Raw genomic sequence first — 26,218 nt, forward strand, 5'->3', positions numbered from 1 at the left:
CTTCCACAGCCTCTTAGTAGCTCCTCACCCTGGATCCTTTCTCCACAAGACAATGGGAGGAATTGCAGGTGGAGGCCTCAGGTTACCTCAGCCACCTTGGGCACGCTGCTTCCATTCTGATGTGTTCTTGCATGCCTCTCCCCAGCTTTTAATGTCACAGACAAGTGACATCGGCCTCTGGAACTTGTGCCTCTTTGGGAAGTTCCTTTGACGGCTCTATGTGTTCTCGGTGATGTCCCTAGACACTGCTGTCCTTGGATTGCCTGTTCCACTAACACGCCAAGCTTTGTGGGCTAGAATTGTGTCTAACCACTGGTGGATGGACCAGACGGGAGTTACAGAATAGGGAAAGAATGGAACTGGGGGGGTTTGCCAAGTATTAATGGTAACAGTGTAGATTGCATTGTATGACATCAAGTACCAGGCCTTTGTCCCCTCGATACTTTTCATAGCCCCACCAGCTGACTCGCTTCTCCCTAAGAATTGGCACAAATTAGCCAAGTGCCAATCATGACCTGTATTAAATCTAGTATTAGGGCATTAAATCTAGGGTCTAAAGAGGCTTGCCTTTTGATCACCCTGTCCAGAAGATGTCTAGAAGCCACCTACAGTTTGCGGCAGAACTTTCTTTTCAGCTTATTCTCTCCACAAAGCCCCCGTCTTTCCTTTTTCCAGTACTGGAAACTGAATCCAGGCCTCATGTGTATTAGGTGAGCACCCCACCACTACTGTACCCCCAGCTCCTCACGCTCTTTCTTCTGAGACAAAGGCTCACTAGGTTGCCCAGGCAACTTGAACATGAGATCTCCCCACCTCAGCCCCCACGTTGGCTGGGGTCACGTGGAGCCTCGTGATTTAGGCCCTGCTCTTGCTGTCTGTCTTTTGGAAAAAGGTTTCAGGAACTACAGTGGTATCAGTTACAAATTAGTGACCAACTTCTTGTGGCCATCTGACAATAGATATTCAGCTGTTTTTTAAAGACAGGATCTTACTATGTAGCCCAGGCTAGCCTGGGACTTGCTATTAAGACCAGGCTGGCCTTTGATTCACAAAAGTCTCTGTCTCCTGAGTGCTGGGATTGGAGTTGTACACCACCACGATCATCCCCCACCTTATGTTCATAAATCCACCTTTGACTGGGACAGTCATGAGGGGAGAAAGCAATTTGCATTTTGGCCTCAACCCTGCAACTGCCTGCAGCTTCCGCAGACCTCAGGAGAAAGCTTGCCTCTGTTGCCTCTGTTTTTGAGACACTTGCCTTCTGCAGCTGCGTTTTCGTCTCGTAGTAGGTGATGACAGGGATGGACGCTCGGTGGTAAGCCTCCAGGCGCTTGGCAATGCTCCTGGCACTGTCTTCCCCACGAAGGCTGTTCTGGCTTCTCTGCAGAAGGCGGTTAGTCATGGTGTCTGCTGAGCAGTCCATGCAGATCACCAGGTGCGGGTGTCTGATCTGAGGTGAAGGAGCAAAGCAGAGCTTGGTCAGCTGGGGTGCTAGGAAGGTCGGGGAGCCCTCCATTTCTGGGGCTGTTGGTTCCTCTCAAGAACCTAACACTGTGGTAGAGATGAGACTGGCCTTAATGGCTTTTTATTTGCAGAGCTGGCTCTCACCACCTGCTGCCTCCTAATTCTGTTTTGTTCGGCTTTCTGGTCAGTTCACACAATGCAGCAATCATTAGTCACCTAGAACAACCAGTCTGCCCTTCACACCTGGGGGAAAGGGTGTGTGTGTGCGCATGCCTGTATGTATGTGTATGATAGGTATTACACACAAGTGCATACATACATGCATGGACCTACTGGATTTCTCCTGACAGTTTTCTGCTTCATGCCACCAGTGTGTTTTATTCCAGCTCCCAGAAACACCATGAGCTGGGTGCTCATTATATGGAGTTGGGGGAACACAGTGGCCAAGCAGGAGTTAGGCTGTTAGGAAGGAACTCTGGTGTAACTAGTGTACTGGCTGGGTTTGTGTCAGTTTGACACAAGCTGAAGTTATTGCAGAGAGAGGAGCCTCCCTTGTCAAAATGCCTCCAGCTGCAAGGCATTTTATTAACTAGTGATCAAGGGGGGAGGGCCCAGCCCATTGTGGGTGGTGCCATCCCTGGGCTGGTAGACCTGGGTTCTATAAGAAAGCAGGCTGAGCAAGCCAGGGGAAGCAAGCCAGTAAGTAACATCCCTCCATGGCCTCTGCATCAGCTCCTGTTTCCTGACCTGCTTGAATTCCAGTCCTGACTTCCTTTGGTGATGAACAGCATGTGGAAGTGTAAGCTGAATAAACCCTTTCCTCCCCAACTTGCTTCTTGGTCGTGATGTTTGTGCAGGAATAGAAACCCTGACTAAGACAACTAGTTTCAAAATAGACTTCAATAATCTCTTGCCACCTTTTCCTTGAACTCTGTTCTTCCACAGCGACACCGAGTTCAGCCTTTTGCCACGCCGTAAATCTTGAGCAATGGAGTACAGTGGGAATGGGGCTTCTCGCCTTTAGAGGCGAGGTAAGAGCCTCTTCAGCTTTTTCTACTTGTGAGAGCCCGATCTTGTCTGAGTAATTTTTACATTATGCAAATAAATAAACTAGCCATATAATTTAAACATTTGCTAATAATTTATAAAGAACTTAATTCTTAAACATTTGTTACACATGCACTTTTTACCACAAGAAACTGCATTTTCTGTCTGGTGCTGTGTAACACTTACTACAGGGAAAACCAGCAACTTCCTACGAGGTTCAGCTGCTCTGACATTGCCAAATCGTGAGATAGCCTCAGGTAACCCAAGGGGAGGCCATGTGATTAGCAGTGGCAGGTTAGCTAACCCCCAGCTCTGCTCAGAGACACATGCCAAGCCTTAATCAGTATCCGACTACTACCCTATCGGGGACCTCATGGGAGAACCCAGCAGCTGAGCCCATCAAATGGCAGAACTTCGAGAGAAAAAATGAAATGGTTCTTTTAAACCGCCTGATGGGATTGTTCACTGGGAATCCCACCTAACCTCTCTGCACCTGAAATTCCATGGCGACCCTGAGATCACATGGTGGGTTAAGGGGGCAGTGTAGGCGATCTCCCTGCTACACAGTAGCATCTGAGAGGGGTTAGGTATTCTGCCTCCTTCCTGGCTTTGGTCTCCCACCTCAGTGTGCAGGGCTCATGGGCTCCGCTTCTGGTCCCAAGTCTTGCATATACGAGATTACGAAGTGTCCCAACAAATGGATGATGGTGAACTTTCTGTGAGTTCAAGCTCTTCAGCTCCCCACGACTGGACTAAATCATCCCTTTGTCCCTGCTATTACTGGGGAAGCAACTGTACTTCCCCATCTCCGGTCAACAGAAACCAGCCTGGCACTCCCCACCCTGCCAGCGTGCCAAGTTCAGGGCAAGGACGAAAGACTTTCCAGTCAGCCCTCTGAGGAAAGGCCACACAGAGGCATGATTCTGATTGGATGTGTGATGCTGACTGGACAGAGGCATGCTTCTCTAGAAAGTGCTGGTGAGACTCTGATCTATGCTATCTGAGGGATGAACAGGCCTTAAGGAACAGAGGTGGGGGAAATTCTCTAAATTCTCTAAATGGCCTTTGGAATGTAACTCACCCTTGCGCTGCTCTGAGGAGCATTTGTACATGAAAGCACAGTGGGGGTGGGGAAGAAAGCAATTCTTGTTCACCAGCAGAGGGCGAGCTTGAGACACAGTTGGTGGTTCTATTAGCTCTCTCAGAAATGGCCTGGCCTGCATGGTCCATTTCCAGGCCCCTCATGGGGACAAAGGAGAAAGCTCAAGTGTTCACTTAGTCATAAACTGGTTACTAGTATCGAAGCTGGAGCTGTTCCTGAAAGACCAGCTGGGCCAACCTAAGAGAAGGCCGAGAGGCTGCTGTAACACCCCGAGCTTGGGCGTGGCCACCAGCATTCAATTTAAGGCTTGTTAGGAATGGGGTCTCAGGCATTGAAACGGTGTCTGCATGTTTTTAGCATGCATGAGCATCCTTCACAGCCTGACCATCTTGAGAGGCCTCCCTGCCGAGCCAGTTCCTTGTGCTCAAACCACAAGGCTAGATCTTGGGCTCCTAGATCCATGAACACAGCTGACATACATTTATACTGTGTTCTAATACTATAGTAGCATTCAATGCCCAAACATTAAAAAGATATCATTTTTATTTATGTGTATGCCGCACGTGCTGTGGATGCTCTCAGGCTGGAAGAGGGTGTCAGGTATCCTGGAACTGCGGTTACAGGTTGTGCGCTCTCTGATGTATGTGTTGGTAACTGAGCTGTGGCCTCTGGAGGAAGAATGAGTCCTCTTAACCCTTGAGCCCTCTCCAGCCTCCTAAACCTTCCCTCAACCCTCAAGGCAAGGTTTCTCTGTAACTCTGGCTGTTCCGGAATTTAGAAACCCTTCCACCGGAGCCTCCAGAGTGCTGGGATTAAAGGCGTGGGCCACCACACCTGGGCTTTTTTTTTTTTTTTTTTTCTTGTGATATTTGAGGAAATAGCTTTTTCATGGCCCTTATGCCAAGAGTCTTCCTGTTTGGGCACTGTCTTTGTTCAATTTAAATTTAAGGCAGGTACTCACTTTTGGAAGCCTCATGTGAGGTTTCGTGCACGCCTGCTCAGTCCACATTGGGGTCCACTGAAGTTCTACTCTTAACAGCATGTAAAAGACTGACTTTGTAAAGAAATAGACATCATGGGCTGGAGAGATGGCTCAGTGGTTAGAGCACTGACTCCTTTTCTAGAGGTCCCGAGTTCAAATCCCAGCAACCACATGGTGGCTCACAACCATCTGTAATGGGACCTGATGCCCTCTTCTGGTGTGTCTGAAGACAGCTACAGTGTACTTATATATAATAAATAAATAAGAAAACCAAATATCCCACTTGAAGGTTAAACGGGGGAACTGGAACTGTCGGTCATAGGTGAGATGCTTCCAGCTAGTGAGAATGGATGGGGCTTCAGACCACATCTGAAACCTGACTCAACGGGGTCCTAGTGGGAGGGAATTCTGATAGTGACCGTTGAGCCCACACTGCCCGGGTTCTGGGCAGAGGAGAAAGAAAGGATGGGTCAGGAATGTTGGAGAGTTGTGTGAAGGTGAAGGAAGTGCACTTCCCTGCAGCAGACTGTAAGTCCATCAGCATGGAAAGACAGACAGACGGGGCGTCAAACTCTTTGACGCTGTGACATAATGTCACCGTGTTGTTGGGCTCCATCTGTAGCATCCCGGGATGTGTGTGTCCAGTGGGCTGTTGGTTGGATCTGCCTGAGTCCTCTCCGATCCCCAGTGGTGCCTCCCATGGCTTAACATGGTTTGTAACTCCATAGGTTCCCATGCTGGATATACCGTCAGTTATAAAAACTCCAAACCCTGCTTGCATTATGCAGAACTCGGATTTCGGTTCTATTGTTGCTTTTCCCTAGAGAAGGGTGGGAAGAAGAGACACCTGTATTTACAATCCATTGTATCCTTCACTGCACGGGGTACTCAGAACTCTACATCCCCCAGCACAGGTTCAAGGAGCTGTCTGTCCCCTGAACATCCAAGCCGGGGCATGACCTGCTCAGCTGTAGTCACCTGCCCGCACGTCTGCTTGTCTTTGCTGTTGTTTGTACACCCGTGGGTCTGTCAAAAGGCTTGACCACACGAATCCACCCCAGTCTACCTTCCCTCACGTCCGTATTTGCTGGACCATGATGCTTTTCTTTGTCTCTAATTAAAAAAACAAACACTTCTTAAATATTTGATGCAGCATGTGTGTGTGCCTGTTTGCTTATATGACGGGCATGTGTGTGTGTGTGTGTGTGTGTGTGTGTGCCTGTTTGCTTATATGACGGGCATGTGTGTGTGTGTGTGTGTGTGTGTGTGTGTGTGTGCCTGTTTGCTTATATGACGGGCACCACGTACTTGCCTGGTGCCCACGGAGGCAAGAGGGGAAGTTGGGTACCTGGTATCTGGAGTTGCAGGTAGTTGTGAGGCACCATGTGGGTGCTGGGAGCCCAATTCAGGTCCTCTGAGAAAGCAGCAAGTGTTCTTAACTACGGAGCCATCTCTCTGGACCCCTTTACTATAGTTTAAGTGGGGGCTAGACGATGTAGGGACTCCTGAGGGAAGCTAGACACAGCAGACTCAAGGGTAGATGAAACCCAAGGGTTTATCACCTTCATCCACGCAGCCTTACTAGAGGGGGTGGAACTGGGTGACCCCATCGCTGTGTGGCTGGGGTGAGGTACAGCCAGCTTCTGTAAGCACCTGTATTAGGTACCCTGCACAGAGAGGTGTGGCTATGCACGGGCCCTCCAAACCCCAGGAATGGCACTGTTCCCCCACTAGCCACTGAAAAGGTTCACTTCACTTTTAAAAACATCAACGGAAAGAACTCAGATGAAAATATTATAGAATAAAACAGCAGCCGTGCACACACACCTGACCTCCTTGTAGGTTTGGTGTCAGCGTTACTGCAGCAGATATGGCCACTGCCCCCACTTGCCTGGACTTGGGGAGTTGCAGGCAAGGTGTATGTACCATAGGGCCTGGCCCAAGCAGGTCACCGTGTGGCAGCTGCAACAGTGGTTAGTTACTGGTTCCTGTGAGAGCTCGTAGCCTTGAACCCTAACCTCACTAGGAGGGCACGAAGTCGGGGATAATGAGGGTGGAGTGAGCTCTGGATCCTGCCCTCGAAGCCTCTCTCCCTGTTGGTGTATAAGTAACTCTATTCCCTTCCTGGCTGTGTGGCTCAGCTGGTATGCTGCCCCCTACTGGAGCCTTACTCTGGTCTGTAAGCAGAGTCTTGTTGCAGAGATTATATGAGGAGGGATGAAAAGGAAGCCGCCCTGGGTCTTTTGTGGGGCACCCTGCCACCCCAAGACAGAATTAGTTTTCTGAGAGGTCATTGAAATGGGGAGGACAGAATCCAGGAGTAGGAAAAGAATGGAGCAACACAGAGAAGAACAAGGCAGAGACCGGGAGAACCAGGAGGCTCCGCTCCAGCTGCTCTGTTCCCCACACCAGGCCAAGCCCGGCCACCACCTACGCGCTACACCGTCATTCCTGCCCTGTTCTATATTTGGTCTTCGAAAAAGAATGTTATGCTTCCCGGCTGTTTGTAATGGCAGCATTACAAGAGAAGGCTTTGAGTTTATCCCCTGAGCTGAGAGCTGTCCTTGTGTCCTGGATGGGGACCGCTAACATCAGCTCACCCTTCGTCCAAACTCTTCCCCTTGCTTCACTTCCCGGGGGTAGCCGTCAATCAGGAAGCCCTTGGTGTTGCCCAGGCTGGCCACCATGGCCTCCTTCAGCAGCTCCAGGACGACACCCTACAGCAGAGAGAGTGGTCAGCATGGGACCTAGTGGCACCCCCAAATCACAATAAATGTGACTCCTCAGGCATTCTTCTGTGAGGCGAGGATTGGGCAAGGTTAACAGCAGAGCTCTTGGACCAACCTGTCCCACCCTCTCCCTCTTCTAATGTCTGCAGTGCCAATAGGTCTTTGAGTCAGCGCTGGGTCATGGTTCCACTGGTGAGGGCTCTTCTTTCCGGTCTGTTCTTTCTGCTGTTATCTCACTAGGAAGTCGTCGGCATCTTACACCCACGGGACAGGCTAGCCCTGCCCCACACAGGCATCCTGGTAGGTAGGGGCAAATGAAACACTGTTTCGAACTACGTCACTGCCAACGTTCTCCCAGTAAGCATTATGCAAAACTTGACCTGTGCTAACTTGAGAAGACTTTTAGATCAGAGAACTATTTTTTAGCAACACGATTCTCCCATTAAAAAGATTGATTAAACGGGTGTGCAAGGGGGCTGGAGAGATGGCTCAGCTGTTAAGAGCACTGACTGTTCTTCTAGGGGTTCTGAGTTCAATTCCCAGCAACCACATGGTGGCTCACGGCCATCTGCAATGGTCCCGTCTTCTGGTGTGTTTGAAGACAGCTATAGTGTACTTGTATAAAATAAAATAAATAAATCTTAAAAAAAAACAAGTGTGCAAGATAAGGAAAGAACAGAGGAGTGTGGGGAGGGGTGGTGGGAAGGGTGGAGAGAACTCCTCTAGCTTTTGGCAGGAGCCTGGGGAATGTAGAAGTCACAAGTATGGCCAGAACCCTTACTTAATAATTGTGAATTAACTCTCCATCACAGTCTAATGAGGAAGGCAGCCGATGACAAACAAATGAATATACTCTAGCTAAAGATAACACAGAAGAGGACAAAGGGCCGGCGTATCCCAGGGTGTTTTTCCCAGGGGTGGGGCCTGTTAAGTTGTGTCGAGGCAGAGCTCTGTAGGAGGGAAATAAGCTCGAGAGATGGGCAATGGTGAGAACTCAGGCTAAAGAGCCATCGCCGAGCGCCCGAGGAAGCATCAGCCTGACCGGAGGAAAAAGCTACGTGGAAAGCAGCCATGTGAGGGCAGGACCGGCCTCCGTGGGGTGGAGACGAGGCTCAGTGGGCATGGACACTGCTATGAAAACAGGAGAACCTGAATTCCCTTTCTAGTATCCGCATTACACAGCCAGGTGCAGCAGCTGTGGCCACCCACAGCACTGGGAGCAGAGACAGGTGGGTCCCTAGAGCTCCCTAACCACCCAGGCTGGGCAAAAAGGTGAGCTGCAGTTCAGTGAGAGAACCTATCTCAAAAAATAAGGTGGGAGCAATAGAGGAAGGCACCTAACATCCTCCTCTGGCCTTGAAACACACACACACACACACACACGCACACACGCGGTAAGGCATCCATAATCAACAGAGAGATGTGAAGACTTGCTGTACTTAGCTTGCTTTCTCCGTCTTATCTACAGTCCATGATTGTGCTGGTTGTGTTTTGTCAACTTGACATAAACCTAGTGGCACCTGGGAGGAGGGATCTTAACGGAGTAGATGCCTCCATGAGATTGGCCTCTGGCCCCTCTCTGGGGCATTTTCTTCATTGTGAATTGATATGGGACGGCCCAGCCCGTTGATAATGCCATTTCTGGGAGGTGGGCCAGGGCTGTATAAGAAAGCGGGCCTGAGCAAACCAGGAGAGTTAGCCAGCTAGCAGCTTTGGCCTCTGTTTCAGTTCCTGCCTTGAGTTCCTGCCGTGGCTTCCTCAGTAAGGGACTATAATGAATCGTTCAGGTGGACTGGTTCTGCCTGTAAACTGCTTTTGGTCCTGGTGTTTGTCACAGCAACGGAAGTGTGACTAGAACAAAAATATCTGCCCAGAGGAGGGTCCCATCCACAGTCAAGCTGGGTCCTCTCACAACAGTGTACCCACTGGAGATCATCTCCCACAGGGGGGCTGTCTCCTAGGTAACTCTGGAGCCTGTCAGGTGGACAATCAGTACAAAACATCACCCATGCCCACTCCGAGGAGGCGTCTGTTTCCGGGAGGCGTCTGATGTCAGCTTTCTATCCTCTAAGCTTGGAAGGGTTTCCTCTAAAGAGAGGCTGGTTTTGGAAACACATGAACCAGGCTGACATGTAAGGGGTTGGCCAAGGTATCTGGCTGTGGGCATAGACCAGCCTGCCTCAGGACTGTCACCAAGGAGAAAAAAATCAAACCTGTCTCTGGATCCTGGGGGTTTCTTTGTCTCTGAGCTCCAGCTCCACCACAGTAGTCAGTGGCTCGGCTGTCAGGGAAGGCAGGGTGGGTCTCTGCTTACCGAGGGCACCAGATCGCCACGCTCCATGACGTCACGGATCAGTTTGCTTCTTTCTGACTCTGAGGCCAGTTCCTGACGCAGGAGCTCACCGGCAGAGAGATGGGTGAGCCCATATTTTTCTGCCAGCTTCCCACACTGGGTGCCTTTGCCAGAGCCGGGGCCACCTTGGGAAGGAGACACATCAGACATGCATCTCAGGCCCACGGTCTCCTTTTGGGGCACACGATAATTATTTTTGTTCTGGTGGACACTCATCAAATGAAATAACGGGTTTCGTGATGATGTTCCATGTGTGTTTATGATGTGACTGGCTGAGTCTCATTCACTGACACCCCTCACCCCTGCACCACTCACTGTCCCTTCTCACCTCTGCAGTGCTGACTGAAACCTGCTGCTGGAATAATCTACCTGACACCACACTGCTCTCTGCCTCCCAGCGACCAGCGCCGCTCCGTGCCCCACGCAGCGAAGTGCGGAAGTCTGAGAGTTTCGGAGTGTCAGCTGCTCGTCCTATTTCCCCTCCCCCACCTCTTCCCTTTTTAAAAACTGATAAAAATGAAGTGAAATGAAAAGGTAACCTTGTAAAGTGTCAAAGAGACCCGCAGGGACTTTTCCACATTGATGGTGACCAAAGGAGCCCGCCCATGAATGACAAAGTGGGACTCTGAATTAGTTTGCAGGACACTGTTGGGTCAATCAGTTGGTTCCACTGAAAGCTGACTGTAGTGTGCAGAGGATAGACTCTGGTCCCCTGTGTGTGGGACGATGCTGACATCCTTGAGAGAGAAGAGACATCTGCATCCAGTTACCTCCTGCTTTATACGTCTCCGTGCTTCACTGACAATTCTTTTAGAGGCTTATAAAATCTTTACACTGGTGAGTCTATATGTGTTTGGAAATGTGGTATGATTCCACATACATGTATATACCATGTAATCAAGCCAGAGGGCCCAGCGATTCCATTTCCCCAGTTTTTATTCTCCCATTTCATACCTTCCCCTGGGCCAGCATGTTCTGTATCATACGTGGACTATTCAGGCACAGAAGGGAAAGCACTCATGTTCTCGTTTATGGAAGCACACATGGAAGAAGTTGTGCTATCAGAAACAAAGAGTGGAGCAGTGTTCCCTGGAGCCTGGCGGCGAACCTTCTGGGGACCTTGAAGCATTTTCTCTTCCTGGCTCACACCTTCAAATGCCTGGACCTTCCAACCCTTTTTAATTCCCCAGAGTTTAGAGGAAAAAAAAAAACTGTATATTTATTTAATTTCTTTCTCTCTCTCTCTTTCTGTTTCATGCCCCCTCATCATAGCTTCCTGAAAAAGGAATACTTGAAATAAAGATACAAAACCCAATTGGGATTCTAGCCAGAATCCCAGCTCTCTTGGGAAGTGGGAGCGGGCTATTAAGGGGCGCCCCTTCCCAACCCACTTTAGCGGAAGAGCCTCTCAGGCTTCTCACTGTGGCAGACGCTGGGAGAGAGGCTCGCGTTCTGCCGGGTACTCTTCTGCATCGCTGCTTCAAGCCAGATGGGAAGGTTCAGACGCCCCCGCGGTATTGCGTGGATGGGCCAGACACAACAGGAACACAGCAATTACAGAGGCTAACACATGAACAGCCCTTCAGCCGAGGCCATGCTCGCGACCTCACTGAGCCTTCAGCTGTATTAGGAAGGGAGAGCATGCAGAGAGGAGAAAGCCACTCAGAGGAAGAAGTACTTCTAGGTAAAGGACTAAGGGGCCTCACAGCTGAGCTCTGGAGGCCTCGGGGCTTCTGTGGCTTGTGTTTACCTGGAAACTCTTTTCCTGGGATGGCTGGTGGCTGATCACTGAGGAGAAGATATTTTCTGACTTGGCTCCCAAGGCACAGATGCCGTGTTCCGATTATTTCTTCCCCTCAGCCTCCCACTAATATGACTATTACAGGTTTGCCCCTCTGAAGCGTTATTTAATAAAGCTTGACACAGAGGCAATTAAAACTCCGTCTCAAATTCACAACAGCTGCGTGGAGCACCACTGCTGCCCCGTTAGAAGCCTTCTCTGGGAGCAAGAGCTGCAGGTCCTTAGCATTTTTGGCCCAAATGGTGCTGTGTGGAGCTTCAAGTAACCTGTACAGTGACATGATTCTTCCCCAGGCTCCAAACTGGGGAGCAATGTGATTTTCTTTTTAAAGATTTATTTACTTCTTCCATGTATGTGGGTCCACTGTCACCATCTTCAAACACCATTACAGATGGTTGTGAGCCACCATGTGGTTTTCGGGAATTGAACTCAGGACCTCTGGATGAGCAGTCAGTGTTCTAACCACTGAGCCACCTCTCCAGCCTGCAGTAAGATTTTATCACTGTGAAAAGGGCCTAAAACCTGCAAGTTGCTGCACAGCTTTCCTGTCACTAATGTCTAACTCAGCACTTGGGGCAGGTGGGCTTGATTCCCCTCTACGATAATTTGATACATGGGACAAAATTCCTTTGGGGAACCCCATAAAGGGTTTGTGACTGAAGAAGACAGCGGGCTGTCACTTTACTGCCACCTCACCGATGTTTAGTAGGCTCGTACTTCCCAGCAGACACGAACACAGCCCGAACGGTGTGACTCAGTTTAGATGAGATTCCACTTTGAAGGGGTCTGTCAAAGTCTTCAGAGCGGAGAGTGGAGAAATCCTTATTTTCAATATCAAACGGAATTAAAAAGACTGGTCTGCTAAATTTCCCATGTGAACCCAAAGCTGCAGCACTGGGACAGGGTCAGTAGTCAGAGCCTGGCTTTCCACTCAGCCTGCTGGAACCCAGAAGCCTAGCTGAGTGAGGGGTGTTCTTCTGGACCTGGTGTTCTTCGGTCCAGACCTGCACCAGTTTTCATAGCCTCGCGGCTCCTGGGTTCTCAGCCTGGGCCCTTCGGGGTGAGGACCTGTATCCTAAGCAATTGCTGCAGTTGCCTGGCTTTGGAAGGATGGGAGGAGTTAGTCATGCTGGCAGGTATGGCACATTCTGGTCCAGCCCCAGAAAGTGCAGGCAGATAATGTCAGGCAGACAATCATTCATGCCCCGAATACCAGCGAGTGCAGGCCCATTGGTTTGGATGACTCCTAGTTCTAAGGGCTCCCATAGAGATGGTGCTGAGTGCTCCCACAGAGATGGTGCTGAGTGCTCTCACAGAGATGGTGCTGAGTGCTCCACAGAGATGGTGCTGAGTGCTCCCACAGATATGGTGCTGAGTGCTCCCACAGAGATGGTGCTGAGTGCTCCCACAGAGATGGTGCTGAGTGCTCCCACAGAGATGGTGCTGAGTGCTCCCACAGAGATGGTTCTGAGTGCTCCCACAGAGATGGTGCTGAGTGCTCCCACAGAAATGGTTCTGAGTGTTCCATAGAGATGGTTCTGAGTGCTCCCACAGAGATGGTGCTGAGTGCTCACACAGAGATGGTTCTGAGTGCTCCCACAGAGATGGTGCTGAGTGCTCCACAGAGATGGTGCTGAGTGCTCCCACAGAGATGGTTCTGAGTGCTCCCACAGAGATGGTGCTGAGTGCTCCCACAGAAATGGTTCTGAGTGTTCCATAGAGATGGTTCTGAGTGCTCCCACAGAGATGGTTCTGAGTGCTCCCACAGAGATGGTGCTGAGTGCTCCACAGAGATGGTGCTGAGTGCTCCCACAGAGATGGTTCTGAGTGCTCCCACAGAAATGGTTCTGAGTGCTCCCACAGAAATGGTTCTGAGTGTTCCATAGAGATGGTTCTGAGTGCTCCCACAGAGATGGTGCTGAGTGCTCACACAGAGATGGTTCTGAGTGCTCCCACAGAGATGGTGCTGAGTGCTCCACAGAGATGGTGCTGAGTGCTCCCACAGAGATGGTTCTGAGTGCTCCCACAGAGATGGTGCTGAGTGCTCCCACAGAGATGGTGCTGAGTGCTCCCACAGAGATGGTGCTGAGTGCTCCCACACAGAGAGAGATGGTGGTGAGCTGGGTGTGCTCTGCCGTTTCTGTTCTCTGCACCTGACACTTTATTTACCACCTCACAGATCACTGGAGTAGTGCTGTGGTTATTTAAAAAGCCAAATCATACATTTTTGTGAGTTCACAGTCAATATTATAAGCACATTTCCATGAGCCATGGTAGCGTTGTTCTCCACTAAGTGGAAATGATAGCAGCTGTTTATCTAAAGCTACTGTGAAGTCATCTGCTAATAAAGACTTTCAAACTCATGACTCTATATATTTACAGATACGTATATAGCACACATGGATTGGATATTTTAGATTTTGAGCATGAAGAGATCATGTAGTCCAGGCTAGCCTTGAACTTGTAGCTAAGGATGATTTCTGGCCCCCCTTCCTTTGTTTCCCAAGTGAGGTGGCTACAGGCATTCACCACAACATCTGAACACAGGGCTTCGTGCGCTCTGGGCAAGCACTCTAACCCCAGCCCAGCCCCAGTGTCCTTTGTTGACACTACACTGTATACTGTTCATTCTTGGGAGGTAACTCCTGAGGCCTGCTCACATAGCTCTTCACTGGGGACCCTGCTGCGGTGGCTGTCACTGGTGTGACACTGATAAGCTTGGTGTTAACGGTCTTGGAGCTTTGTCTTCCTACCAGAGAAGTATCAGATTGAGGACAGGGTAAAAGGAGGCCCAAAGTTTCATCTGGGGGCCAGGGTCCGATTTAAGGTTTACAAGTGCCGTCCAGAGGCCAGGGGTTGGTAATTTATGGCCATTTATGGCCATACCAATACAAATGACATGTAAAGGAAGAGTTTAACAATGCAGAAGCCTTTACCACGTAGGATGCGGTTCTGCAAGTCTGTGTCTCATGGCTGTGGACGGGCCCCTTACTGCTCCCGACCTTTGGCTTCTACTTGGGGAGAAATAATCAATCTTCTGCCTCGCACGGTCTGTGATTTTTTTTTCCCTGTGCAGTTCCTGCCTGTACTTGACCAGTTGCCAGGCTCTGTGTCTACTTTTGAAAAATGCCTTTGAAATCTGTCTGTCACCTGTAATTACACTATAAATGTTGCTCATCCTTTCTCTCAGAAAACTCAAGATGCTCGGGACCCACCATTCCCAACAAACACCCGTTCCCTGGCTCTGTCCTGAGTTATTACATTGAGCACATGGAGGTTTGCATCAAACCCAGTTCAAAGTCAGAAATGAACGTGGGCCCTGCATCCCTTAGAAATGTCTGACCATGTACAGGCATGTGAGCTCTATCAGTATGAACTTCTGTATGTATATTTGATAGTTCAACTACATACATTGGCTCTACGGAGCTCACAGGACTGCATTTCCCTAAAGTGTGGAGGAAAATGTCCGCTGGGTTCTGATTGCCGTTATTGAAGTGTCCCAGGCTTATCTTCCTACATTAGCCGGTAAATTAATTTTCCAATGACCCAGCTTCAGCAGTGCTTACATCTGGTTGGACCTCAGCCTTCACCATTCAGCTCAAACGGTCTCTCCAATGGTGTCTTCCAACCCCTCATTTTTCAGCTTGTGGTCTGCCCTTGTTATGACCCCACCAAGTTGATCCAATTCCTGAAGCTCTACCTCCCAGCCAGCCTGACACCAGGTCCTAACTGTAATGGATCCTTTGCCTCCCATGACTACCAATTATCAGCTTTATCTGGGTCCACTCTGAGATGGTAAGGACTCCCTGACAAAGTGAGAAAAAAGAGCCCATTGGGTCGTGTGACCTAACGTCATCACAGCCTTAACATCTCTTGGCCACCATATTTCTCCCTCATGAGAGGAGGTGTTCCTGGTTGGATTTGGATATTTTCCCAAAGCTCTCAGTGATCGTGAGATGGGAGGCAGAGACGGGTGAGTCCTTGGAAGCTTACGGACCAGTTGTCTCAGTCTACTTGGGAAAGTTCCAGGCCAATGAGAGACTCCATCTCAAACAAAAGGAAGGAAGGTACCTGACTTTGACCTACACACATACACACACACACACACACAGCACACAGACAATGCCTACATGTGTACACATATGAACACATACTTCAGACAGTGTGTGCTTTTACAATGATTAGACACATCTTAAACTGTATACTATTTTCCACCTCTTTAAAGGTGAGTAGTCTATGCAATTATACCTTTGACAGTACTGTGATGATTTGTATGTGCTCAGCCCAGGGAGTGGCACTATGAGGTGTGACCCTGTTGGGATAGGTGTGTCACTGTGGGTGTGGACTTTAAGATCTCATCCTTACTGCCTGGAAGTGAGTATTCTGCTAGCAGCCTTCAGATGAAGATGTATAACTCTCAGTTCCTCCTGCACCATGCCCACCTGGATGCTGCCATGTTCCTACCTTGATAATAATGAACTGAACCTCTGAACCTGTAAGCCAGCCCCAATTAAATGTTGTCCTTATGAGAGTTGCCTTGGTCATGGTGTCTGCTCACAGCAGTAAACCCTAAGACAAACACTAAGTATTCTCTGCAAACCAACCTATTCTATTTCTAGGTAATTGCAGCCATGGCTTTTCTTTCTTTCTTTCTTTTTTTTTTTTTCAAAATCCATCCATCCCTGCCCTTGAAATCCTTCTGTTTAAATGAAAATGGTCTCAACCCTGAGTTCATGTTTTTGTGACTGAATAATTCCTTTCAGAGCAAAGCTATTTTGCTTCTTAACTGTGACCCTGAGCAATCTGGGGACCATGAGTCACTTGTAACCTTCTACAGCTAACATGAGTGCTTTGCTAAGCTGAGCTTCACTGTGCTGTTCCTCGGAGCTGATGCTGCATGGCCAGGAGTGACTAAGAAAACCTTTTATTCACACTAGTCAACATTTCTACAAGTTCTGAAAGTCTTTGACAGGTATTTGGTGAATCATACCAGTGACAGGATCAGCTGTGGGTCATGTAAGACTTTAGATTGGGCTGGGATCCTAAGGGCAACAGGCATGTTTCCTTATTATTATGGTCTGGAATCTAGGAGATGCCTGGCAACTATTGGGCCAATGACTGGGTGGTGAGCACTCTGTGATGAGCGCTCTATGAGGCAGCATGACACAAGGGTCAGTGGGGGCCCCAGTTCTAGGCCTTGCTTTGGACCTGTTAAGTGGTTGAAAGAGCATTGATTTGTCTCTTTTCTGAGGCCTCAAAGTTCATACATTAATTAACAGTTAATCATAACTAATTAACAGTTGTTGAACACACAAACTAAGTAAATCAGACAGCTGTGACCTCTACAGCATGCAAGAAGCCACTTTGCCTCCACGGCCTGGTTCCTTGACGGATCCTGTGAAGGGACCCCGATGTTGGGTGTTATTACAACATAGCATCCCAGCCTTCCTTACACAAAGCTCCTGACTATGGGAAATTTTAATCCTGACCTGCTAAAGTTAGGTCTGGAATGTTCTTTAAAGGCTCATGCATGTGGTGAAGGCGAGTCCTCAGCTTGGCACCTCGGAAGATAGTATGGGGTTTAAGAGGTAGGACCTAGCTGGAGACTTCAGGTCTTTGGGGATGTGCCCTGCAGGTGACTGAGATGCTGGCTCACTCCTTTGCTGTCTCATGACCTGGTATGTGATCTCACCACGGCATGTCAGGGAGGCACTCCACTACTATTCACAGTCTAACCTACGTCTATAGTACTGTTCAGCCAGTATTTAGCTGCCGGGGTCTTCTCACTATGGAAACGACACAGTCTTGGTTGGTAGGGGCTCCATCAGCAGGGTTATGCAATGCAAGAAGAAATTTGGGATGGGGGTGGGAATCTCAGACCAGGAAACATATCTATGAATGTCTGCAGCTGACACTCCTGAAGACTCAAAAGTTTAGAAGAGTTCCCAGGAAAGAGGGGCAGGGTTTTGCAATGTATCTTGAAATGTATAAGGAAAGAAAAAAGATACGTTGGTTGTGGGGGAAGTGAGGGGTGTGATAGCCAGAGCTGTGAGAAAACAAGACCTGGCAAAATGCTAACTGTAGAATATAGTTGATAGATACTCACTGTAAAAATGCTTCCAGCTCTGTTGGAAGTTTGAAATTTCTCATTATTAAAAAAAAAGAAAGAAAGAAAGGAAAGAAGGAAGGAAGAAATAAAGTCTCCAAAGTAGTCTCCAATTGTTTCTGGGCCTGCCTGAGATTTTCTAGAGGACTGAGCAAGAAGAGGCGGTTTGCCGTGGAGCCCACTGGCCACCCAGGGAGGCTTGCTCATCTTCCTTTTCATATTTACAGTGCAATCATGCTGAGGTAACGGCCCCATGGTGAACTGTATGGCAGCTAATAAAGTCCTCATTCCCCATTCCCTTACCGCAGGCTGGGCCGGTCCCCTCACAGCAGATGGGAGGAACTGATACTGTTCTCTGTCAAGTTGGTGGGAAGGAAGATTTGGGGTTCAGAAACCCATCGTGCCTGAGAGTCCATGCATGCTGCCCCGAAGAAAGTCCCCATTTCACCACGCTATTCGGCTTGCTACACTATGTAATACACGTCTTTGTTTGAAATAGAGCATGTGATGTTTTTAGCAGCCTTAGAAACAGAAGCTCTCTGCACTTTACAGTAGACAACATTATGCCAAGAGGCACAGGTGCCCTGGTACTGCTCAGACCCCTGTAAAGCCCTCTGGCCCTCCTTGCTGGAGTGAGGCCGGCTTGGAATTCAGATGCACATCACTCAGTTCTCTATCAGCAAGTGTGGTCATGGGGAGGCCACGTTTTCACCATAACCCCACAGGTTTGCCGTAAGAAACACATCCAAGAAAGGATGCCTATCATGACAGCAAACATAAACTCATGTTTAATGAAGAGCTTCATAGCTTTATGTGCTAAACTGGGCCACGAAATCTGGCCTGAATATCAACTAGTGGAGTCTTTTAAAACCCACTTACTCTGTCCTGACATCTGAGGTTGTGCAATTCAGCTCAGCCATAGACATAGTCGGGACACATCTCATTAAAACAGAGCTCAGAAGAGGGGGGCACATACAACAAACAGACAGAGCCCTGGAAATGGAGGCCCTTGCTGCGGTGAGTTTGGTGGTTCCTTCACGCTGCAGAGTCCACCACGGTGCTCACCACGGTCAGCTGTTAGTGTGGGTTCAGTTGAAACCGGACCAGCACCTCAGCCAGTGTTACCAGGGCTATACGGCTTCCAGAAGAATCTCAGCCCATGAAGGAAGGAGGTGGAGAGCGTGTGGTCAGTCCTGGGCATAGACATGTTCTTTTCTTCCTCGTGGTAATATGGTATTCCGAATGACCATGAAGTCAATAGTACTGCTTTCTTGGAGGAAATCATTTAAAAACTTGAAGAAGAAAAGAAAGGGGTGTGAGTGTGAAAGATGTCCTTTGAATCTCAGGGTTTTTTTTTTTTTTTTTGCTTTTGTTTTGTTTTTGCAGAGTTTACTATTAACTTTGCTGGAGTGACGGAAGCGCGAGTGCTCATGGTACTGACACCAGACATGGAATCCGTTTGTACTGCAAAGCTTCTGTAGCTAAGCGGCTTTGCTCTCAGGACTCAACACCCACATTTGTCCCTTAGAGAGATGTCTCGGCTTGTGATGTGTGCGTTCAAGTACATCAGTGTCTGCTTCCTTTTCTCTCCCATCCGGAAGGGCCAGGTGTTTGAAAATACAGGTTGGGGCCAAGACACTGTGATAGTTATTTAGTGTCTGCACACTTTCAATAGGTGTGTGAGTGAGTGTGTGTGTGTGTGTGTGTGTGTAGTGTGCACCCATGCACATATGAACTCTCAGATTCAACTAGGCTTGGCTAGTGGCTGGGGGTCAGATGGAAAGTTATGTCTCTATGGCAACCCAGCTTCATTGGCCAGGAGATTTATAGCCTGGTGTCAGGTGTGGTGGCACACACCTACAATCCCAGCACCCAGGAAGCTGTGGCAGGAGAATTGGTTCAGGTCTGACTGGGGCCAGCCTGGGCTATGAAACCTTGTCTCACAAGCCAGAGCAACAACAACAACAGCAAAGAGGAGAATTGGATATGTGACCTTGTAGACCAAGATGTCCTGTAATGGCCATTTCAAATCAGAGAGTGAGGGGACTGATGGTATTCAAGCCCAAACGACCCAGTGTCTCCTCAGGTTTCCGCCAGTTTGATAGTCTAGGTCCATGGTATAAGTTCTAGAGTCTGAAGGTTGAAGAGCCAAAAACTGTGATGTCCAAGGGCAGGAGAAATGGATTTCAGCTTCAAAGTGACAGAGAACCTCATTTTCTTCTCCTGTATTGCCCTTCCCCAGGCAGACAGACTGAATAGTACCTTCCTATACCATCAGGCCAGTCTTCCTTATTGGGTCCATGGATTCAAATGGCAGTCTCACTCAGAACAACCCTCAAGGCGCACCCAGAATTCACACTTTGTCCAGTGTCTGGGTGGTCTATAACCCAGTCAAAACAAATCACCCACTGCTTTGTTCATGAGCTGCCTGCTTCACATCACGACAGAAGCCAAAGTCTGGCCTCGGATTCTGCAGCTCGGAACCGTGTGGTCATTCTGATGGTCCCCGTCCACTTTGTTTTCTGTCTTCTAGTTAGGGCTGCTTCTCCACCTTGAAGCCTTTTATTTGTGTACTCCTCATGGCCTGGCTCTTCCTGTTGTACTGATCCAAGACTGGTCCTCTGACACACTCTTCTTCCTCCTCTGACAAGCATCCTGTGCCTCTTGGTCCAGAGAAAGTTTCATAACATCCCAGATCTCCAGGAGCCAGAGAAGCAGAGCCTCCCTGGAGATGCCACTATCCTCCAGTGCCCGCTTTTGAGAAGACCAATTCCAGCAAACAGAGACCCTCCCCTCTCCACTCCACTCACGGAAGCTGCTGGTCCTCAGAGCATGCCCCGCCCCCACCCCACCCCACCCCACCCCCACTGCAGACACTGGGGAAGTCTTACTTGTGCTTCCTAACCCTAAGACGTTCTTTACTTCCCATGGTTGGCAGGGGCAGTGATTAAAACTACTGAAGCAGAGTGTCAGAATCCAGCAGGAGCAGCCGTGTGCCCTTCCTTATTATAGTTTACATGTATGTATTTAGTGTGCACACTTGCCACAACATGCAAGTGGAGGTCAGAGGACAACAGTGAGAATCATTTCTCTCCTCTGCCTTGTAGGTCCCAGGGATTAAACACAAGTCCTTGGGCTGGGTGGCAAAGCAATCACCTTCTCCAATGAGCATCTCATTGGCTCCTGCATCCTCACCACAGTGTGCCTGCATCAGTACCACTTAAGGACACTTTGGTGAAGCAGAAGAAAATGTAATTAAAAAATAATGACCCATAAGTCTGCACTATTTTAGTTCTTTGGGGACGGAACCTCATTATGTAGCCCTGGCTGGCCTGAGATTTGATATAGACTAGATTGACCTCAAACTTAGAGAGAACCTCCGGCCTCCACCTCCTGAGTGCGGGGATGAAAAAGGGCATACTTCTCCTTGCCTGGTTCATTTTAATAGTTTATGCAGCAAAATTGGAAGTGTGCATACAATTATTGGGCATACAGGGGAGTAACTGCTTCCTAGAGGAATGGTATGTGTGTGCCTGCACTGTGAACTAGCTCTCTCTCTCTCTCTCTCTCTCTCTCTCTCTCTCTCTCTCTCTCTCTCTCTCTCTCTCTCATTTTTTTCTAATTGAATGCGGTTTCTACTCCCTCCCACCTGAGTAGTATCTGGGTCCAGGCCCTACTTGGTTTCCAAGATCAGGTAAGACTGGGCACATTCCCAGTGTATGGCTGTAGATCTGCTTTTACTTTCTGAGGCACCAACTAGGAGTAGCCAGGCTCCAATCTCTGGCAGATATTTTTTTCCTGAAAGTAAATAAAGCCTGTAGCTTCCAGAGAAACAACTGGCAGTGTTTGTTGACAACACAAGAGTCTTTTAAGTCCCTGCTTCCAAGATACACCATTTTCTCATACACCGAGAAAACCTTTATCTTTCTGCCTTACTGTGAAGGTTGTCGACGTGCTCTGTCCTTTGTCTGGGCACAAGCACTCCTTCAGACAACACTGAAGAGGTTTCTCTAGTGCCTGGCCTGTGTCGAGTGCTAAGCTGAAGCTGCTTTCTATCAAGTGAGGTTGAATAAAAAGTATTGTAATGGATTATAGCAGATTTAACCAAATATATTCACGCTGATCTCTAAGTAGAATTCTTTTGAAAGGTAATTATTCAGTTCTTTTATAACAGGAAACAATGAAAGACAACGGGGCTCTAATGAAGTCATGATAGTCACTTAATATTGAATTTTAGGAAAACCTCTCATTTCTCTAATAAACTAGCAGCACCTGTAGTGGCTAAAATGCATGTAATGACACAGAATTGTATCAGACGATCTCTAAAGCTCATGACTTGGGTTGGCTGGTCTTTGTAGCGCTATGACAATGTGCTTGTGAAAAGCAACTTAAAGAACAAAAGACTGACTGTGGTTCGTGATTTCCAAGAGTTTGCTCTAGGTAGAGCTGAGTAGCTCACATAGCAACAAAGAAACAGAAAAAGGGGGTGCAGGAAGTGGTAGGACATGAGATAGACCCCAATAGACGTCCTCATGACTTCCGTCCTCCAACAAGGTCCCACCTCATACACCGTTCACTATCTCCCCAAAATGTTATTATATTATAACTCCATCAATGGATTCATAACCCCACTGATCAGGTCAGAGTCCTCATGACCTAATAATCCTCTCTGGAGATCCCCTCCCACACATACATAGAGGTGTTTATTAGCCCAATCAAGTTGGCAGTCAAGATTGCCACCACAATGCTTAGAAACAGTTCCCCAGAGCACTGGAGCCGATGTAAACAAGGCCATCTGTGTCCTGACACAGTGGAGTCACCAGCGCTGAATGATGGCTTAGTCATTATGCCATTATGCCTTTCACCCAATTAACCAGATGTGCTTTCCAAGTGCAAACGTCTCTCAGCGTGAACTCAGATTATGTGATGTTTTGGACACAGACAACAGTGAAAAGTGGATAAGACTGTGTTCAAGGGAAAGAGGCTCGTGGGGAAAAGAGGAAGGAAGGGAGTAGTAGGAGAGGCTATGAAAAATGGCAGGCACCCCGAGTGGGACCCAGAGAAGTTCTAAAGCACATTCTCCAAATGCTCCCAATATTCAGCAGTGACTGGGCCCATGTTGTGTGAGTGCAGCTTCCTGTATTTTGTGTGGGACCCCCACAAAGCCTGTGGGGTATCCACAAAGCCTTGTGAATGCTGGCTTGATCTTCAGGGACCAACTCTATGTCCTTGGACAGGTATCTCTGTATAAACAGGCTCTGGCTTGCTCTCCTCAGGAGCAGAACAGTGATATCCACACAGGAGTCAGAAGTAACTAAGTTTATGCTTTCACCTGCCCCTTTGTTGAGGAGGGAACACGCTCCATGAACATTCCTCCCACCAGGATGTTGGAAAGCATTCCTACTTGTTCTGCGTCAGCTAATGGGGAGAGTTGCTGCTCTCAGTGAGAGGGTTGTGGGGCACCAAGGAAGAGGCATCATATAAACTCATAATTAACCTGAATACTCTCCCTCAAGACACAGCAACTGCATCAGCAACCTGCCTGGGGTTCCAGTTCAGCAGTCCTGACTGCTGTCTTAGTTGTTATGGAAACGACCCATACTATGTCCTACAGAACAATTATCCCAATGAAGCTATTTCTTTTCACTTGCTATAGGCCATCCAAATGAGCGGTTCATACATAAGGTGCGAGGAGTCCAAGGATCAAAGCTGGTGATTAGCAAAGGCTTCTCCAGGAGCAGAATGCTAAGGCTGACTGTGAGGTGGTGGGTACCAGATGTCCCCAAGAACAAGACCGACAAGGAGGCCAGCTAGGGACAACAGGTGTAGACAGAGTTGATGCCAAACGCTGAGCCGGGGAAGAAGCAGGAAGTGGGAAGGATACACTGGGGTCATGTATGGAAATGAGGGGATGAGACGGGAATGAGGACAGTCTACTGGCGCTTGTGCCATTCTGCAGGAGCTGATGGTCCTCGAATGCAGGCAGATGCGTTTGGAATATTAACCTTGAAGTGTTGTAGTAAACATGTAAAATCAACCTAGGCACGGTCAATTCTGCATTTTACTGTTCCTCTGGCTGGACTTAAGACATTCATTGCAAACTACACAAGCCAGGAATTTTTTTTTTTTTTTTGTGGTAGGGTTTCATGTAGCCCAGAAAGTCCACAAAGTCCTTTTGTAGCTAAGAGTGACTATTGGCATTTCGTCTAGGCCCTGCCCCTCAGTTACCTGGCAACAGCCACCTGTGCCTGACTCACCCCCTTTTCTCTCTCTCTTGCTCTTCTCACTCCCTTCCTTTCTTCCCTCTCTGTTCCTTCTCTCCCACCCACTCCACCTCCCACATGTTCATGGCCGACCTCTACTCCCCCCCTTTCTTTTCTTTGTCTCTATTACCCCCTTAACTCCCCTCCCCATGCCCTAAATAAACTCTTTTCTATACCATACCATCATATGGCTGGTACTTCAGGGGGAAGGGATGTCTCAGCCTGGGCTCACAGTCACCCCCTTCCCCCACACCATACTGTGCCTTCACCAAACATCTCTGGCTTCTTTTTCTTTTCTTTTGTTTTCATTTCTAAAACACAACAGTGATTTTAACTTCCTGGATCTCACCGTCTGTCTTTAGTGTTGGGGATTGAACCCAGGGCTTGATGTACGCTAGGCCACCCATTTTAACAACTGAGCCAAATCTCATCTATGGACAGAACCAAATTTGTACCATTGTAATCTCTCATGGTTCTTGTTAAAATTTACCCACATAGCTGTAGCCCTGTCTTTTCATTCTTTGGGGCATCATGACCTCAGATTGACCAGTGATGATACAGCTCTTGTCACAAGGGCATTTAGAACTGAGGCCTCAATTTTCACTGATGCCCTAGAAAAAGAGAAGCCAATTCCCAGTATCACAGTGACTTTGTCCCTTCTGTCTAAACAGCAAATTGTTTTATTTTTTGTCCAAGCAGAACAGTGTCTGATAAACAAGTTGAACAACAAGAGAATTTGGGCAGCTCCATGAAAATTCTTCTGTCCAGAGAAAGCAGGTCTTAAGTGTGCTCTGAAGGTCTTGTGGTTATCTAGCTGTCTACATTGTGTTTTTTGTTTCTCTGAAGAGCACAGAGCTTAGTGACAGGTGAGCTGAGGCCTTTGGCTGTGCCCATACCACAGAGGCACCATTTGACAATGTATTTTCAAGTCATAAGCTGTGAGTCACAGCCCTGAGAAAATTGGGAATAATATTACCAGGGGTTGCCATGACAACCAAAAGCTCTGTTATAATTGTTGTCAGATGCTTTTGGGTATCACATTATCAAAACATTATGATAATCAAGAGTTCCCACTCTTGAGTTTCTAGATGTCAACTCTAAAGAAGCTCTCCTTCTCTAATTTGGTCTCTAATATAAAATATGAACAGAGACCAGGATATAAACATACAAGGAAGGTTTCATGCCTAGAAAACAGATTATTGGAATTTTAGTAAGCCACAAACAGGGATGATTTTCCTTTGGGATTATGATATCCAGTGAAGGTTAAAAAAAACACACCTTTACTTCCTGAGAAAAATACACATACATAAGGGTATGTTTACGACTAGTGGGCAAGCGATGGAAACCTAGCAAGACAGGAAGACTCTGGAATTCTCACAGATACATGTTCTCAGAGGCCCTTCCCCGGCTCCTGGTTCTCTACATCAACATGGCCTCCTCAGAGAGTTTTCCTAGTCATTACCCATGTGGCCCCTCAAGGCTTAGCTCAGCCTGCTCTTTCTCTCTCTTTAACTTTTCAGTAGCACTTCTCAGGAGATGAAGTCTGTTAACTACTGTCTTCCTTAGGATGGGGTGTCCTTGCTTCGTTTCCAGAAAAGCCCATCGAGAAAGCTAATGTGTGAGGCCAGGAGCTGCACACTGAGGGATGAACATCTGGCAGGAGGACCTGCAGCCCTTTGTCTGCAGATGTCCACCAGGTAACTGAATGGCTTTGGGCAGCGCTTCCACTTCTCTGGGCTTCATTCTCTCCATTTGATAGGGAGGGAGATCCTTGTAGAATTTCCCAGGGTGGTGTCCGAATATCAGCGCACACGGTTAGAAGTTGATCTGATTGTATTTCTCTGGGAATGACATCATTTTTCCCCCTCAAAGAGGTAGCGGATCTTTCCCTATTTCTGATTATAAATAGATACCTTTATGGATATTTAACAATATGAGAGTGTTTGCTAACTATATATTGGAACCATAAAAGAAAAGCATAACTTTCTGGATGCATTCTGATGAAACAACATATTTTGGAGAGAGCTGGCAATTGAACACAAGACTTTGAACATCACTGGCAGGAGCTCTTGCCACTAAGACACATTTCCAGCTTTTCCTTACATTTTAAACCACTGCATAACCAGTTCATTCCTGTCCACAAATAAAACGAACCTCTACACCATGATCTTGACTAAGTCCCATAAATTCTTTGAATGCTGGGCTTTCTTGTCTGTATGGGAGATAGAATCCGGCTGGGCCGCTTGTGTGCACAAGTTGTTGGGGATCAAATCCAAGGCTTCACAGATACTAGGCAAGTGTTCTCACCTTGGTCTGCACACCCATCCCCAAACTAGACAGCTTTTACTGTGACTTGTGCAGGATATAGTGT

General features: G+C 48.1%; 1 protein-coding gene across 8 annotated transcripts in view; it reads right to left on the bottom strand.

Annotated features, from left to right (window-relative positions):
* Positions 1–26,218, bottom strand: part of AK5 (adenylate kinase 5) — a gene marked incomplete at both ends in the record, with an annotated part of 183,818 nt that overhangs the window by 5,947 nt on the left and 151,653 nt on the right. For 2 of the 8 annotated variants that reach the window (XM_080916072.1, XM_080916073.1), the window contains 3 exons: positions 1,255–1,450; positions 7,196–7,312; positions 9,639–9,802. In XM_080916072.1, coding sequence (XP_080772198.1) covers positions 1,255–1,450; positions 7,196–7,312; positions 9,639–9,802 — 477 coding nt within the window. Of the gene's footprint in view, positions 1–1,254; positions 1,451–7,195; positions 7,313–9,638; positions 9,849–26,218 lie in introns of all 8 variants that reach the window. The other 6 variants (XM_080916078.1, XM_080916074.1, XM_080916071.1 and 3 more) reach the window with 6 other exon arrangements.

The sequence above is a fragment of the Micromys minutus genome (assembly GCF_963924665.1).
Source record: "Micromys minutus genome assembly, chromosome: 4".
In the NCBI taxonomy this organism is placed as follows: domain Eukaryota; kingdom Metazoa; phylum Chordata; class Mammalia; order Rodentia; family Muridae; genus Micromys; species Micromys minutus.